This window comes from Bison bison, unplaced genomic scaffold (genome assembly GCF_000754665.1).
Source record: "Bison bison bison isolate TAMUID 2011002044 unplaced genomic scaffold, Bison_UMD1.0 scf7180017864141, whole genome shotgun sequence".
NCBI classification, from domain to species: domain Eukaryota; kingdom Metazoa; phylum Chordata; class Mammalia; order Artiodactyla; family Bovidae; genus Bison; species Bison bison.
The window spans coordinates 4,615,563-4,633,781 of record NW_011494713.1 but is presented as its reverse complement, the minus strand read 5'-3'; the positions used below and the strand labels follow the sequence as shown (position 1 = coordinate 4,633,781).

Below are 18,219 nucleotides of genomic sequence, written 5' to 3'. Positions count from 1 at the left end.
AAGGGCCCTTTAGAAAACAATAGTTCCTCTTAATTAAGAGCAACAAGCTAAACTATAGGCCACCTGGTTCACCAGAGAGAACCAGGGAAGGAAATACCAAGAGGAACCATCCTGGGGTCAGAACAAACTTCATAGAGTTGCCTCAAAGACCTCTGCCCAAATTTTATTAGATCAGACTGCTGAGCAATTTATGCCCCAGGACGCTGCAGTCAGCCAGCAATTAGTGAAGCCTCAGGACTGAATGTAATACTAAGAGAGGCAGACGGCTTATCAGAAGGATCAGGGAAAGACAGAGTCCTGCTGACACCTTTGTCTTCCCAAGGTGACAGTGCACATGCTTAGGGTTGTGCCATCAAAAGAATGGCACCAGTGTCTTTGTACTGTGACAGAAATAGACTTCACTAAAATAGCCTAGTGAGCAACCAGACAGGCTGTGAGAGGAGGAAGCAGTATCCAGTTACTGCCAACAGCAGATTGCAAAAAATGTTCAGTTTCCAACAAAAAAATTACAAAGTATGCAAACAGAAAAAAAAAACCCATGGGTAACAGAAACTTTCAGTTTTCTGTGACAGTGATCAGTGTCAGATTTAAAGCTGTCAAGGAAGCTGTTATGAATAGATTCAAAGAACTAAAGGAAACCATGCTTGAAGAGTTAAAGGAAGGTACAAAGGCAGTGTTTCATCAAATAGAGTATCAGTAAAGAGATAGAAATTATAAAAATAGAACCCAAAGGAAAATCTGGAGTTGAAAAGTCCAGTAATTAAAATTAAAGATTCATCAAAGGTACTCAACAGTAAATTTGAGCTGGCAGAAGAAAGGATCAATAAATGTGAAGATAGATCTGTGTTATAGAGATAATATAATCCCCAAAACATAGAGAAAATGAAGTGGAAAAAAAATGAATAGTGCCTCAGAGAAACATGGGACACCTTTAAGCACATCAGGAGAATGGTGGAGCACCAGGAGAGGAGAAAGGAGATGACAAATATTCAAATACTGGTGGGAAACATTTCACATTTATTGAAAGACATTAATTTGCACATCCAAGAAACTCAAAAACTCCATAGGATAAATTCCAAGGCACATAGTAAAAGTGCTGAAGGCCAGAGACAAGGACAAAATTTGAAAGCAGCAAGAGAAAAATGACACATTACATACTAGGGAACCCCTATAAGACTCCCAGGTGACTGCTCATCAGAAACAGTGGAGAACACGATCACAAGAGGGAGACAGTGAGATGCCCTATCCAAAGTGCTGAAAGAAAAAATTACCAACCAGGAATCTTACATGCAGCAAGGCTTTCAAAAATGAAAAAATCAAGAGTTCTCTGCTAGCAGATCTACTTGACAGTAAATACTAAAGAGAGGTCTTCTGGCTGATACATGTAAATCCACAAGAAAAAACAAAGAGGAAAGTTAATTACATAATCATAGAAGAAAGTATAAGTGCATATTTCTTCATTCTCAACTGATTTAAAAAGTGATAGTATAAAATAATACAATTGTGTCGTTAGGCCTATAATATATAGAAATATATCTGACAGTAACAGCACAAAGGGAGTAGGTGGAATTAAGGTTGTATTGCAGTTAAAGAAGTGATATCAGATGGTAACTCAGATCTTCAGGAACAAATGAAGAAAACCAGTAACAGTAAATAAGATAAATATAACAAATTATGTTGTATGCTTGCTCTCCTTTCTTTTTTCAGCTTCTTTAATAGGCATAACATTATATAAAGCAATAATTTTAACATTGTAGTGTTAAATTTGTAGCACATTTAGATGTAATATATATAACAGTAATAGCACAAAAGAGAAGAGAAAATAGAGCTGTATGGGTATAAGGCTTCTATATATCACAGGAATTGTTTGTACACATCTGAAGTCCACTCAGATGTGTACCACTGATAAGCTCTAGAGCAACCATTAAGAAGATAACTCAAAATATAGTGGAAAATGGCACTATTGGGGGAAAATGTTAACCGTGAAGAATATTCACTTAATGTAAAAGAAAACAATGAAGGAAGATTATATTAACAAAAAAGCCATGAGACATAAAACTAAAAGTAAAATGGCAGATATATATACCAACTATATCAATAATAACATTTATGTGAATGGATTAAGCAATTAGACAAAAAGCAGAGATTATCAAAATGAATTTAAAAAGAAGCAACTATAATGCCATCTTCAGTTAGGCTGAAGGTAAAGGGATGGAAAAAAAGCATCATGTAAACAGCAGCCATGGAGAGAGACTATGGATGATCCCTGGGGAGTCCACGAAACAGGACTTGTTCTAAAACCTAGCTTAACACAACAAGTGGCAGGCCACCTATCACCAGACATTCATCGAACTTAGTGAGATTATGGATCGTGGTTTCTGGTTATTGATGATCCCTAGATGATTTTGACTCCCTAGAGTCACGAGTACTTTAGTAAGTCACCCATGGCTACAATTTTAAGGAGATCCAAGTCTAATTTGGAGACTTGAGGTCTCAATAAAGAGTCAGAAGATCTTTTCTTTGAGTACCTTGTGCCCCAAAGCATATTCCTGTGACTAATGCTGGGGCCTTTCCTTGCTGGAAAAGGCCCAGCTGGCCAGATGAGGGGAAGATAAGGCAAGAGACATTAACAGCATCCGTCTTCCCTCAGCTCTGGTGACGGAGTTACAGGACACAGAGGTGGAGAACCATTGTGGCTAGTGAATTTAGGAATCTGAAAATGAGTAGTTACAATTTTCATCCCCAGCTCTTTTCATTTTTATTAAAGATTTCATTCATACCTGTGAAAAGCTCTGTCATGAAGGAGACTGTGGACCATGCTCTCGCACATCAGTTATTTCCTGCAGATGCTCTTTCAGAACAAAGGTAAATCCTTCACGATGCTAGAGTTGTTGCCACCAGTGCTTTTTGTTGATCAGTTGGTGATGATGGGAGGGAAGGAATCAAAATAACCTCAGGCTTATTCCTGTTCTATTGTGTATGATTCATTCAATCCAACCAGTATATACCGACACCTACTGTGGATCAGTTTTAGAATCGGTATGAAGGGGTCCAGCGTGCAAGACTCAGAGGCCACTGACAGGCTCAGGGCCCATATACAAGTAGCGCGACTAAATACAAGTGTGACAGTGCTAGATGCCAGAAGAGAAGAACATTAGCACCACTGAAAGCACTTAGCTCACTAAGAAGTTAAAGGGGACACAGTCCACAAGGTCTCCCTCACTTCTGACACGTTGTAGGAGTTTAGACAACTGCTGAATTAGTCCACGTGACCACCTTCACCTCCAATACCGGCTGCAGTCCAGTGGTCCCCAAGCCTACCCTCAAGGTTTATTTGCTGCAAGAGCTCACAGAACTCATTGAAAACTGCTATATGCTTGATTACAGTTTACTGCAGGGAAAGATTACAGATTAACATCAATCAAAGGAAGAAGTATGTAGGGCTGAATGCAAGACGGCACCAAATATGAAGCTTCCAGTTGTCCTCTCCGCATGGAGTTGGAACAGTGTTACTTTGTCACCACCCGTGTGTGACTGTATGTGTGGAGTATTGCCAACCAAGGAAGCTCACCCACCCAAGCATGGGTGTTCAGTTTTTACTGGGGCTCCATCGTGTAGGTATGGTTGACTGTCCATGTAGCTAGTTTCAGCCTCCAGTCCCTCCAGAAGTCTGCTAACACTGTATGGCCAGCCTGCACCCTAACTCTTATCAGACTTTGTGGTGACCCAAGGCCCCAGGCAAACAGTGAGACTCCTATCAAGCATGATATTCCAAGATTATCTCCCAGAAGCCAGTAGCAAAAGCCAAACCTCTCTTCAGGTAATGTTAATTCTTCACCATACAACTGTTTTGTCAATTTCTGCTTTCTGCCTGGGGCAACCTTGATTGGATCATGTGTTATAAAAAAGTCATCTTACCGTTTTGTAATTGATGCGTGTTTCTGTTTGTGTAACCAGAAGAGGCAGGAAACTTTCCTGTGGAAATCTTTGGGTACTTTTACTCATGGAACATACTGAGTGTTGATCTGCCCGGATCTCTGACATACTTCTGGTCATTTCAGTGCATAATTAGCACCTGTCCCAGCAGAGCACAGGCTGGAGTAGAGACAGAATTCATTGATGAGTCATTGATATCAATGAGTCATTGATACTATTTGTTAAATACAGCCCACAGTCTGGATAGCAGCTGACCTGCAAATTGATTCTGAGGATATTGGCCATAAATTAGGAGCTAGCTTAATAGGTAAGCTTCAGAATTAAAGGAAAGAATGTCAGAGTAATTAGTGTAGTTTATATGAGACTAAAGTTGTGTGAAGATGCATGGGGTTTTCTTCTGAATGAAATCATATAATACATAGGATAGTAAAGATATGTTGAATGTCAGGTACAGGACCACTTTATGCTTTGTAGATACCAGCTTGAAGGCTGTGAGATACTTTGATTTAGGAATCATAAATTTAGTAATGCCTTGGAGATGCTCTTTGTGACCAAGAATTACAAACAGGATGGGGATACACGAACTAGACATGACTCCTGTCAGTTTGCTTTTCTCCCAGCAATCTCTTTCTCTCTGTGCTTTTTAGCTTCTCATTCACTCTGTGACCTCACTCCCTCGAATAGTGGACCCCATGGCAGTGAGTGTACTTTTGAAAGTTTTGTGTAAATTAAATTTTTGCAAATAAAAGTCTTATTCTAAAATTGCTGGAGGAGCTCATCTGTTAAACAGTTTATTTAACAAAGTGAAAGATCTCTTTGAATAATCACCTCATTGTTCAGCCAGATTTTTCCTGAAATGTCTTTTATTTTTTTAATTTTTAAACTTTACATAATTGTATTAGTTTTGCCAAATATCAAAATGAATCTGCCACAGGTATACATGTGTTCCCCATCCTGAACCCTCCTCCCTCCTCCCTCCCCATACCATCCCTCTGGGTCGTCCCAGTGCACCAGCCCCAAGCATCCAGTATCGTGTATCGAACCTGGACTGGCAACTCGTTTCTTACATGATATTTTACATGTTTCAATGTCATTCTCTCAAATCTTCCCACCCTCTCCCTCTCCCACAGAGTCCATAAGACTGTTCTATACATCAGTGTCTCTTTTGCTGTCTCGTACACCGGGTTATTGTTACCATCTTTCTAAATTCCATATATATGCGTTAGTATACTGTATTTATGTTTTTCCTTCTGGCTTACTTCACTCTGTATAATAAGCTCCAGTTTCATCCACCTCATTAGAACTGATTCAAATGTATTCTTTTTAATGGCTGAGTAATACTCCATTGTGTATATGTACCACAGCTTTCTTATCCATTCATCTGCTGATGGACATCTAGGTTGCTTCCATGTCTTGGCTATTATAAACAGTGCTGCGATGAACATTGGGGTACATGTGTCTCTTTCCCTTCTGGTTTCCTCAGTGTGTATGGCCAGCAGTGGGATTGCTGGATCATAAGGCAGTTCTATTTCCAGTTTTTTAAGGAATCTCCACACTGTTCTCCATAGTGGCTGTACTAGTTTGCATTCCCACCAACAGTGTAAGAGGGTTCCCTTTTCTCCACACCCTCTCCAGCATTTATTATTTGTAGACTTTTGGATCGCAGCCATTCTGACTGGTGTGAAATGGTACCTCATAGTGGTTAAAGTTGCAGGATATAAAATCAACACACAGAAATCCCTTGCATTCCTATACACTAATAATGAGAAAACAGAAAGAGAAATTAAGGAAACAATTCCATTCACCATTGCAACGGAAAGAATAAAATACTTAGGAATATATCTACCTAAAGAAACTAAAGACCTATATATAGAAAACTATGAAATGTCTTTTGTAATGGAATGGGCTTTTCCATGGAAGTGAGTTTTCTAGGTAAATAAAAACTTAATTTCTTAAAGCTTCAAAGGTTGTTCTCTTTTAACCCCTTTGGTAGGAGTCTTTAAGAAATGTATGCTGTATCTTATTACCTCTTAACAAAGAATGCTGTATTTAAGTTTTTATTGAAATTCATACATATTGTAGGGAATTGTGGGAGCTCTGCTTTTCCCTACAGGTGTAGATACCACTCCAGCATATCATTTCTTTTTTTTTCTCTCAGCTCTAAAGAGCCTCATGTCTTGGGGCGGCTGGCACCTGTCAGGGAGAATCCCTTCCCATTCCTTGGAATGACTGAGCTCTGGCAGCTGCTGGAGTCTCAGGGTCGGGGCTACCTCTGGCCAGGGTCATCGCACACCAGCACAGACTCCTAGGCCAGCTTCACCAAAATTGTTACCAAACACAAAGTCACGTACCTGAGGCACAGTGAGACCAAACAATGAAACTAAGCACTTGGGAGCAGAGGGAGGTTTATTGTAGGGTCAAGCAAGAAGGATGGCCTGTGCTCAAAACCCCAGACTCCTACCATGTCATTTCTTACGCTTTTCAGTGTTCATGTTAACTAAAGCACTCGCTCAAGCAGTTTCCTGAGTCATCTTTGCTTTATATCTCTAGAGAGCGTATGAGGAGTTTCTTCCTATCTTAGAACCCAGCCAACTCACTAATTTATTGAAAACGTTTTTCTAGCCAAGAAGCTTCAGTTTCTTAGACAGCTTCATGTCTGTTATCAACTCTAGCAGCTGCTCCTTTTTTTCGGGGTCATTTTCACAAAGAAGAAATGTTTTTATCATGTAACTTATTTCTGAGTATATAGCAGCCTGTCCATGACATTGAAGCCAAATTTGGACAGAGATGCTGGGCAGCCAGCCAGACACCCTGTCTCCCAAGTGACTGACTCGCTCTTCACACAGCAGCCTCACCATGCATGTTATTCAGGAACATGCATCAGTAAAATTACATGTGATAGACTTTTGAGGCTGTTCACACATAATTCAAACCAGGGTAATAAAATTTTGAATGGCCAAGGAGTTCTGCATTCCACTTTGTTAGAGTTCAGCAGCATTGCTGTGGTACTCCTGAGTGTGTAGAGCTGTTTGCCCCTGCATCATATGGTACTAATTGTTACATATTTTCAATTCTTATATCTTCTTTTTCTGTCTATACCCTTGCCAGACAGTTATTTCTCTTTGCTTTGCATACCCTTAGTAGTTTTTGTTTGCATTCAGATTTTATAATATGTAATCTACTGTGAGTTTGGAGGTCAGACCACAAAGAATGTTATAATTATATTTGCATGAAAAGTTGTTAGACCTGGGGACCTATTGTGAGTAAAGAATACAGGGACTGGGCTGACCCAGCTCCAGATAGTGACTGCCAGAGGGGTCCTGGGTATTTGGGGATATGCATGTTACATTCAGCATTGTACTGCAGTTGTGTTGTTTCATTTATTCCTAAAATAGTTACTATTCCCTTTTCTTTTTTTTTGTAGGAGCTTCCCTGTACCAGTCTCAAAAGTGAAGGTATGACTGGGAAGGGGTGTGATGGAACTTCTTGGGGTGAAGGTAATTTTTGCATCTTGACAGGGAGATGGGTTATGTGTTTGTTAGAATTCAGTGAAGGTACTTTGTACATGTATGTAACTTGTTGTTGTTTAGTCACTAAATCTTGTGGGACTCTTTGCAACTCCATGGACTATAGCCCGCCAGGCTTCTCTGTCCATGGGATTTCCCAGGCAAGAATACTGGGTTGAGTTGCCATTTCTTTCTCTAAGAGATCTTCCCAACCCAGGGATTGAACCTGCGTCTCCTGCTTGGCAGGCACATATCCTTACCACTGAGCCTCCAGGGAAGCCGTGTAACTTTTATCTCAAAAAAAACCAACAACAAACAAATGTGAATTCTAGTTAAAGAAATGCTATAAAATATAAGGGAAATATATTCATGTATGTAGCTTGCTTTGAAAAACATCCAAAATTAAGATAAACTAATAGTTGAAGAATGAATGTGGAAAACTACGTGTAACTACTGGTAGAATCTAGGTAATAGGCATATGTATAGGTGTTCACTATAAATTTGTTTCAACTTTCTTATATGTTTGAAAGTTTTCATAATAAACTGTTGGTATAGGAAGAGAAGGTAAATAGCATCTAATGAAGCAAGCTTTGTAAAAACTGACTCTGATGCTTGATCTCCTTGTGGTTTGATAGGCCTGTTGGATACTTAGAACAGGGTGACTCAGCCAACAGCCTTCTCAGCCTTCAGACCTAGAATATTGTTTCTCCCTTTGTCTTTGATCCTGATATTCCACTTTATTATGCTTCTACCCTTGTTTTACTAACCATCATGTAATTTTTGTTTAAACCACCTTAGAACTGTTCTGGAAAAGTGATAGAAGATAAACTTACACAAAATAAAAGCTATTTTTCTGGTCAAGAAGAAAGCTGTACTGGTTAGGGTGCTCCTGGCTATAGGTATCATAAAACCCAAGGAAAAATGACTTTAGCTCTAAGGAGGTTTTACTGTTTCCCGTAATAGGAAGTGTACAGGCAGAACAAGTCCAAGGTTGGTTAAATCCAAACGCAATGATTCTAGGTCTCCAGTTCAGCTTCCTATGATTTTCTCGGTTTTCCCCTCATAGGTATAAGTGAGCTACAGCAATTTCATACATTATGTCCTCTCCCAATGCATCTAAAGGAAAGAAAGAGAGATTCTTAACCTTCTTTTCCTTCTTGAGAGCAAAGAAGACAGCCCTGAAAGACCCTCAGTGCACTTTATCATATGTTTCTGCCTAAACCCTTAGGTCACAAAGGGAATGGAATTACCATATAGGCTAGACTATTCAGTATAATGGGGGAACACATGGGTGCCTAGTTTCTGAACAAAATGAAGTATCTGTTAGCCTGGGGAAGGTGGACAAGGGCTGAATATCTGCTTCAAATATCTGAATACTTGAAGTAACTAAAAGTAACTTCCTCAAAACCACAGTCAAAATTTTGGTGATTAAAAGGCATAATTTGAAAACTTACTATATTAGTACACTTTTTAGTAATTTAAAAAATTTAATAAGATGTTAAATATATGAAGTAAAAATACACCCTCACCCCCATTTTCCCCTCCTAGTTCTACTCCCCTGATAAAACTACCTCATTAATTTGTCAAGGATGAGTTCAGATCTTTTCTGTATTCATACCAATGTATACATGTGTTGGTATGGTTATATTTTTTCCCTAAACTTAAGTTCTTAGTAAACATACTGTCTGGAACTTGCTCTTTTCCCCCTGCACAATATATCAAAGATATTCTTCCATGTCAGTATGTATAGCTTTCTCTATGAGGGCATTCTCTATGAGGATAAGCCATTTAAACACTTGAGCGCCTTCAACACCTTCACAAAGCATACAATGAAACATTTTAAAGTGTATTATACAATTCAGTGGCATTTAGTGCCTTCACAGTGTTGTAAAACCGTCATCTCTATCAATTCTAAAGTGTGTTCAGCATCCTGAAAGGAAACCCTTTGTTTATTTCACTCCCCCTTACCCCAACTCCAGCCCCAGGCAACTGCTAATCTGCTTCCTATCTCTGGATTTAATTCTGAATTTTTGATACAATATGTAACCTTTACATATTGTCTCTAGCTTCTTTCACTTAGCGTGTTTTTTAGGTTCATCTGCCTTGTAGAACATATCAATGCTTCATTCCTCTTTATGACTGAATAATATTCTGTTGTATGTATATACCATAGTTTGTTTATCCATTCATCTGTTAATGGATGTTTAATTTTGTTTCCTTCTTTTTTTTATTTTATTTTTTAACTGTTTCCTTCTTTTGACTATTGCGACTAGTACCACTATGAACATTTGTACATAAACTTTTATTTGAGTTGTTATTGTTGTTCAGTCACTAAGTCTTTGCGACCTCATGGACTACAGCACGCCAGGCTCCTCTGTCCTCCACTCTCTCCCAGAGTTTGCTCAAATTCATGTTCATTGAGTCGGTGATGCTATCTAACCATCTCTTTCTCTGCTGCCTCCTTTACTTGAGTACCTGTTGTAAATTCTTTTGGGTATGTACCTAGGAGTGGAATTGCTGGGTTATATGTTGATTACAGGTAGAATTTTTAAAAGAATTGTCATCACACTATTTCACATTCCCACCAGTAATGTTTGAGGGTTTGTTTCTCCACATCCTCTCCAACACTTGGTATTTTCTGGGTTTTTTTTTACTATTATTGTTATTACTGTTACTGTCATCCTAAGTGGGTATGAAATGATAAACCATTGTGGTTCTGATTTACATTCCCTAATAACTAATGATGTTGGACATCATTTCATGTATTTGGCCATTGATATATCTTCTTTGGAAAAGTCTGTTCCTTTATTCCCTTTTTTATTGAGTTGTCTTTTTGTTATTGAGTTGAAAGAGTTCTTGATACATTTTGGACCCTAGACCCTTATGAGATAACTGATTTGCAAATATTTTTTCCCATTATTGTTGTTGTCTTTCCTTGATGGTGTCTTCTGATGCACAATAGCTTTTAATTTTGGTCAGGTTTAATTTATTTTTCTTTTGTTGCTTGTGCTTTTGGTGTCCTAGCTGCTTTCAGAAGTGTGTCTGTAGGGAGGACTCCTTAAAATGGAATTACCACTTAAAATTTTTTTTGGCTGAACCCAGTGGCCTGTGGGATCTGACCAGGAATTGAATCTGTGCCCCCTGCAGTGGAAGCCAGAGTCTTAACCACTGGACCACCAGGGAAGTCCCACCACTTAAATTTTTAATAGATACATATGTAGTCCAAAAGTTTATTCTCCCATCCACTGAGTGTACCTTTTCTCTACATCTTCACCCAGTCTTCCTAATTCCTTTTTTTCTTCCAATTTTATTAAGATACAATTGACATATAGCACTGTATAAATTTTAAGTATACAGCATAATAATTTGACTTACATACCTCATGAAATGATTATAATAAGTTTAATGAATATTCATCATCTCATATAGTTGCAAAATGAAAGAAATAGAAAACATTTTTTGTCTATGATGAGAACTCTTAGGGTTTACCCTTTAACAACTTTCGTATATAATATACAGCGGTGTTAATTCTGTTTATCATGTTGTACATCACATCCCTAATACTTACTATATCTTGTAACTGGCAGTTTGTACCTTTTGACTCCCTTCATCCAATTCCACCTCCCTCACCTCCTGCCTCTGATAACCACAAATAGGATCTCTTTTATGAGTTTGTTTTGAAATATAATTTACCTACAACACTATATTAGTGCCCATTACACACAATGTAGTGTTTTTTCTATACATTTCAAAAGGATTGCCACAATAAGATTAGTTTCAGTGTGCCCCCATACAAAGATATCACTTAGTTATTGACCATATTCCCTACACTATACATTTAATACCCATGAATCATTGGTTTTGTAACTGGAAGTTTCTCTTAATCTCACTCGCCTATTTTCTTTCTTCCCTCTACCCTTCTCTTGCAACCATCTGTTTTCTCTCTGTATCTATATTATTTCTGTTTTGTTACGTTTGTTCATTAGTTTCCACATATAAGTGAAATCATACAGTATTTGTCTTATTTCACCTAGTATAACTGTGTTCTAGAATCATCCATGTTGTCAAAAATGGCAAGATTTTTTTAATGACTGAGTAATATTCCACTGCATATATTCCACATCTTTATCCATTCATCTATCAATGGACACTTGAATAGTCTTCCTGTTTTCTATTTTTTTGACTGACAAGTGAAAAATGATCTTATTTAAATATGCACTTTCACCATAACTAATTTGTTTACCTTGTTACATTTGTATTTCTTCAGCTTGTAGTCACACAGATACTTGTTGAATGAATGTTCATATCCTTTGACTTTTTTTCTTCTTAATTGTTCATAGCAGATGCTACATTTATGTGCGACAAGAGGTGTAACAAGAAGCGGTTATGTGGACGGCATAAATGTAATGAGATATGCTGTGTGGTAAGTGGATCGATCATTAGGTACAGTCAGATTGCATTCATCTAGGGACTGGGCTTCTGGAAGCCTTAGCCATCTAAGAATGCAGCCCAGATTTGGAAATCACTGGGAGAGGCCCCTGAGCAACAGTCAGAATGCTGCCAGAGAGACAGGCTGGGCCTTTTTAGTCCTCAGCCCGGTCAGGAAGTCGGCCTATGGCACCATGAAGGAAGAAGAAAGAGGGCCTCAGGCCCCAGAGCCCAAGACCGCTGGATGAGTGTGTAGTCATCTGCAAGAGATTGAGTACTGTCACCGCACACAGACTCACCTGGTCTTAGTAACTCAGGATTCAAATTTTGTATGTTCCTTGGGTCAGATCAGTGGGCACAGTGAGAGTGGCAGTTTTTAAAGGAACAAGTTTCAGTTATCTGAAATATTCACGTCTGTGAAACTAAATAGAGGAAGCATTACCTGGCAGTGGGTGCTGTGTTATTGTGGGTGTATGAACAAGGTAACACAGTTTACTAATAGTAAAGTACATATATATATACGCATATGTATATATATGTAATGCACAATTGTTATTTTTGGCATTTATATTGACAGTGTGAAGCGTGATAAAGACCTATTTATAAGCCAGTGTTTGAAAGTTTAAAGACTTCTTATTGAATACTCCAGACATATATAAAAGCTGAGAGAAGTATGTGTCATATATGCCCAACATCTGTCTTCAGTAGTGATCAGCTTATGACTAATCTTGTTTCATCCACATCCCCACCTACTGCCCCTCCCCTGATTATTTTGAAGCTAATTGCAGACCTCATGCAATCTTTAATTGTGGAGAGCTTCTTTGTTAATCTTGTTTATGGAAAATATAAAATGGAGATAATTTTGTAAGCAAGTATAAATAAATCTCTTAGGAATTCCCTGGCAGTCTAGTGGTTAGGACTCCACTGCAGGGGGCACAGGTTCTATACCTGGTCTAGGAACTAAGATTCCAGCATGCAAAAAAATATGTACGTATAAACCTCTTTTCCTAGGATAAGGAGCACAAGTGTCCTTTGATTTGTGGGAGGAAACTCCGCTGTGGCCTTCATAGATGTGAAGAACCTTGTCATCGTGGAAACTGCCAGACGTGCTGGCAAGCTAGTGAGTGTCTTCACTGTATACTTTATCATAAGAGTTTTCTAGAAAGTCAGGCATATTAGATCCTGGGCAGTCAACTTTCTTAGATTCTGAATTAATAAGCCTTAGTATTTCAGGTATACTGAGACCTTGGCTTTTTTTAAAAAAGAGTATTAAATCTTTTATTGATTACACATGATAATGGATGATACACAAGTTCATTCCCATCTAGAACTATCTGGTGCCATAATTCAGTTTAGACATACTACATTGGATGTGCCAACAATCATATTAATAACAAAAAAACTCCATTACTAACTCCAGGTCACAAAACAGTAACTGTCAGTTCACCTACACCAAGGTTTCTGAAGATAGTGGCTTCTCCACCCAAGCCAGTTGTAAATAAATTTCTAATGGAACCTGGCATCACCCTAAAGGAATTCTAACTTCACGCTGTTTGGGTAGTTTACCAAAATGGCTTCAGAATAGACTAACTTTACACACACCATATTTTTTTAAAAAGACATTTATTCAGCATCACGATCAGACTGTTAAATTTAGCAATCAACAGCATGGGTGCAAAAAAAAAAAAATCTGCATTAAAATCCTTTGTTGGGGAAAAAAATATCCTTTGTTGGGATGCTTTACAGTTTCCACAGAACAGAAACTAAAATAACCTGTTATACAATTAGTCACAAATACAGTCCTTGGAGGTTTTTGCCCATATACATGAGTAGTGTCTAAAATATGTTTTCTTTGTTGCAGCTAGGCCCTGTCACCACTGTGCTTGGCTGAGCTCACAAATCTGTTGTAACTTGTAGCTTTCCTGTCACTTCTCTGGCTCTGGCTCTCCTCCCCTGCTAAGGTTTGTTTCCTGGCAGTAATTAAAACCTCCTGCCACTGCAATGGCACCCCACTCCAGTACTCTTGCCTGGAAAATCCCATGGATGGAGGAGCCTGGTGGTCCGAAGTCCATGGGGTCCCTAAGAGTCGGACAAGACTCAGCGACTTCACTTTCACTTTTCACTTTCCTGCATTGGAGAAGGAAATGGCAACCCACTCCAGTGTTCTTGCCTGGAGAATCCCAGGGATGGGGGAGCCTCGTGGGCTGCCATCTATGGGGTCGCACAGAGTCGGACACGACTGAAGCGACTTAGCAGCAGCAGCAGCAGCCACTGTTATAGCTCCTGCTGCTGTTGAAACCACCATAGCCACCTTGGTTTCATGGTTTGGCTAGGTATTGGCTGCCACCACCACAGGGGCCAGAACTTCTGCCTCCAAAGTTTCCTTCTTTCATGGGTCCAAACTTTGAAGATTGATTCTTGTAATTGCCAAAATCACTGTAGCCTCTGCCACCTCCAGAATTGCTTCCATCATTATCAAATCTGTTATAGCCATCCCCACTGCCACCATATCCACCACCAACATGGCTGCCACCAAAGCCACCCCCACCACTAAAGTTTCCTCCGTGACCAGAGTTGGTCCTACCAAAACTGTCTCCAAAACCACCACCAAAGGCTCCAGAACCACATCAGCCTTTGACTGGATGAAACACTAGCCATCTCTTGCTTAGATAGGGCTTTCCATACTTCACAGATGTGACCATTCACAGTGTAGTATTTCTGAATGACTGTCTTGTCTACAGAGTCCTGGTTATCAAAGGTTATGAACGCAAAGCCTCTCTTTTTGCCACTGCCTCGGTCAGTCATGATTTCAGTCACTTCAGTTTTCCCATACTGTTCAAAATAATCTCTCAGGTGATGTTCTTCAATGTCTTCTTTAATGCCACCAACAAAAATCTTTTTCACAGTTGAGTGGGCACCAGGTCTTTGAGAATCTTCTCTCGAGACGGCCCTCTTGGGTTCCACAGCTCATCCATCCACCTTGTGCGGCCTTGCACTCATGGCTGCATCCACCCCCTCCACAGGCATATGCAACAAACCAAAGCCTCTGGAGCACTTGGTATTTGGATCCCTCATTACCACACAGTCTGTGAGCATTCCCTGTTGCTCAGAATGGCTCCTCAGTCATTGGTTGTTTTAGTGCTCAAACCTCCAATGAAGAGCTTCCACAGCTGTTCAGGCTCTTTGGGAGACTCTGAGACATGATGGCAGTAGAAAGAGGAGACTTCAACAGTGCTTACTCGTGGAATCTATGGGCAGAAAAGCTGTTGAGACTTCAAAACAAGTAATTGCTCAGTTGTCCCTTAGTCTTGGGTTGTAGGCAGTGATTCTAAGATGGGTCTGTTTGTGTTATATTAAAAACTCACATCCCTTAATATACTACCAATCCCATCAGAAAAGTCTTAGGAAAAGTATTAGGAAGTTGTCAAGCTCTTAGTGGTAAGTGCATATTTTCCAAAATTCTGTTTCCACTTGAAAGCTTGAATGTTATCATTGGCAACAGAGTTGGTTTTCTTGAAATCACAGGCTCACTGTTAATTTTTGATGAAGTATCTGCCAAAATAACCAAGTCTAAATAATCATAGTTTGTTGGTTACTTTTTCAGGCAAAATGGTGTGTTATGAAAAAAAGTTAATTCAGCTCAGAACTCAAAAAAGTGCAATTCTTTAAAACGAACAGTGGTCAGACAGCTGTCTATCTGTGGGCTCCACATCCATAGACTCAACCAACCATGGGTTGAAAACATTCAAGGGGAAAAAATTCTAGAATGTTCCAAAAATAAAACTTGAATGTGTTTTCTTCTGGCAGCTGTTTACATAGCATTTATATTGTATTGGATATTATAAGTAACCTAGAGATGATTTAAAATATACAGGGGAGCCATTATGCAACCTAAAAACTTAAGTGTTAATATGAATTTCATCTACCTGTTTACACTTGGCTATCCTGTGCTTTCTCCTGGAGAAAACTGGTTGAACATTTAAATAGCTTGATAGTAGTAGTTTCTACACTACTGTAGAAAACCATATATGTCATTATTCTGACATGTGTGTGTAAGTCAAAAGCAGTATATGATCCAATTGTGCTTATGTTGAAATCCATAAAAATAATTCTGTTTATCTAGTCTTATAGGACATTTCTATTCAACATTATATTTTAAGATGCATCCATATTTTTGTAAATAGCTGGGTTTCATACATCTTCACTGCTTTGTAATATTTGATTCAGTAAATATAACATCATTTATTGATCTGTTCCTTTGTCAAAGGACATTTGTGTAGTTTCCAGCATTTTTTTACTGTTAGTGTTGCTGTTATGAACCTTTTACATGTGTCTTCTTGTACACTTATGTAATAATTTTTCTAAAATTTGTTCATAAGGGTAGAATTTTTGCTTTTCAGGGCATGTAGGCATCTAACTTTACAAGATAATGTCAACAGCTTTTCTGAAATAAATCCAAAATTATAGCCACCCAAAAAAAGTACACAGGAGGATGTGCATAGGTCATATGCAAATACTATGCCATATTATATAAGGGACTTGAGCATTCTTAGGTTTTGGTATCCATGGGAGTCCTGGAACCAGCCCCCCTCCCCACCCAGGACACTGAGGGATGACTGCATTTTTGTGTGCAACAAAAGTGCTTTAAGCAGATATCCTACTTTGTTACACAGAATATTAGAAAGACATGTATTTAAGGGTTAAGATTTTTTTACTTCTTCAAGGACTTAAGTGAACCTTGCATTTTTTGTCTACTATAAAGTGGTTACAGTTTGGTGCTACTGCCTTGATTTGCATGAATGCCTTTGGCAGTATTTCCAACAGTTGCTTTTGTACCATCAGTGCAAATGTCAGCACAGTGAAAAAAGCAAATAGTATCTAAGTATTATGAAAACAGCTGACCTCCTGGACTCCCTGAAAGGATCTCAGGGAGTCGTAGGGGTCAACAGAACACACTTAGAGAACTGCTCCATTAAAAGATCAGCCTGGATCACGGTTCCCCAACATACTTTCTCAGGAAAATACTAGATCTACCATATTTTAAAAAGGAGTTGAGTCAGTGCTTTGTTATAAATCCCACACATGGAGTTCCATAAAGATATGTAGCCTCTTACTCTTTACCTAGCTGTTTCACATATTTTAGCCCTTGCCCACAATATGCTTTCCAAGTAGGTAGGTCAAAGTTTGGTATCCCCTTTTGACCAAAAGGAAGAAATCTCAGAGGTGTTAAGTTACCTGCCTGCAGTCCTTGTGTAAGTGAGAAGTAGGTTCAAGTCTAGAAGCCTCAATTTCCCACTGTATTTACAGGACCCTTTCCATCACATTATATAGCCTCTGTTTGTTGGAAGTACTGATTGGAGAAAAGCATTGAATGGAAGAGTCCTGGAGGGCCTGGGCTTCTGACTCTTGGTTCCTAATTGAGAACCATGGCCAAAGACCCGGCCTCCAACTTGGACCAGAGTTGAACTAACTTCCCTATGGGTCTGAGGGTTGGGAGAGCTCATGACACAGTCAGCTGCTTGTTGGCAGTCCCCTGTGAGTTTGCTGAACTTAACTATCTGTGGCTTTCATAATCTGTATCCATTTTCCTAACCAAAAGGATCTGTATCTCTGGTGGAAGTCTTCTGTTCTGTAGGTCATTTGTTTATAAAATACATGTAAAACTGTCTGGGATTACTCATGGACTTAAAACATTGTTGCAAGTAAAAATCGAATGCTTCACTACCAGACAACTTTAATAAAATAAAAACCTTTTTTTTTTTTTTTTCCAGAAAAGGTGGCCCCTAAAAATTAGCCTCTAAAAATAGAAGTCCCCCCACCCAAAAAAAAAAGTGTGTTTGTAGTTATCTGTGTGCGAATCTCAAACTCATGAAGGTTTGTTTTACCTGCTGCTTCACCAGGTTTTGATGAATTAACCTGCCACTGTGGTGCATCAGTGATCTACCCTCCAGTTCCCTGTGGCACCAGGCCCCCTGAGTGTACCCAGACCTGTGCCAGAGTCCATGAATGTGACCATCCAGGTGGGTCCCATCTGCTTGCCTGCACACCTCACAGCCTGCTCACACTGTATCATTTAGGATGTTGCATGATGGTCTTCAGGGCTTCCCTGGTGGCTCAGCAGTAAAGAGTCTATCTGCAATGCAGGAGCCATGGGTTCGATCCCTGGGTGGGGAAGATTCCCTGGAGGAGAGCATGGCAACCCACTCCAGTATTCTTGCCTGGAGAATCCCATAGAAGAGCCTGGCGGGCTACAGTCCCTGGGGTCGCAAAGAGTCAGACATGACTGAGCGACTTAGCACAGCACGTGACAGTTTTCACTGCTTTCAGGTCACACTGTCATGGCTGCTCC

The 18,219-nt window shown here is 39.4% G+C and overlaps 1 protein-coding gene across 3 annotated transcripts in view; it reads left to right on the top strand.

Moving 5' to 3' along the window:
• The window catches only part of NFX1 (nuclear transcription factor, X-box binding 1), a 66,612-nt gene that overhangs the window by 31,812 nt on the left and 16,581 nt on the right, over window positions 1-18,219 (top strand). Inside the window, exons 10-14 of one of the 3 annotated variants that reach the window (XM_010840125.1) lie at window positions 2,768-2,865; window positions 7,361-7,433; window positions 11,786-11,865; window positions 12,882-12,990; window positions 17,771-17,890. In XM_010840125.1, the coding sequence (XP_010838427.1) occupies window positions 2,768-2,865; window positions 7,361-7,433; window positions 11,786-11,865; window positions 12,882-12,990; window positions 17,771-17,890 (480 nt within the window). Of the gene's footprint in view, window positions 1-2,767; window positions 2,866-7,360; window positions 7,434-11,782; window positions 11,866-12,881; window positions 12,991-17,770; window positions 17,891-18,219 lie in introns of all 3 variants that reach the window. The other 2 variants (XM_010840124.1, XM_010840126.1) reach the window with 2 other exon arrangements.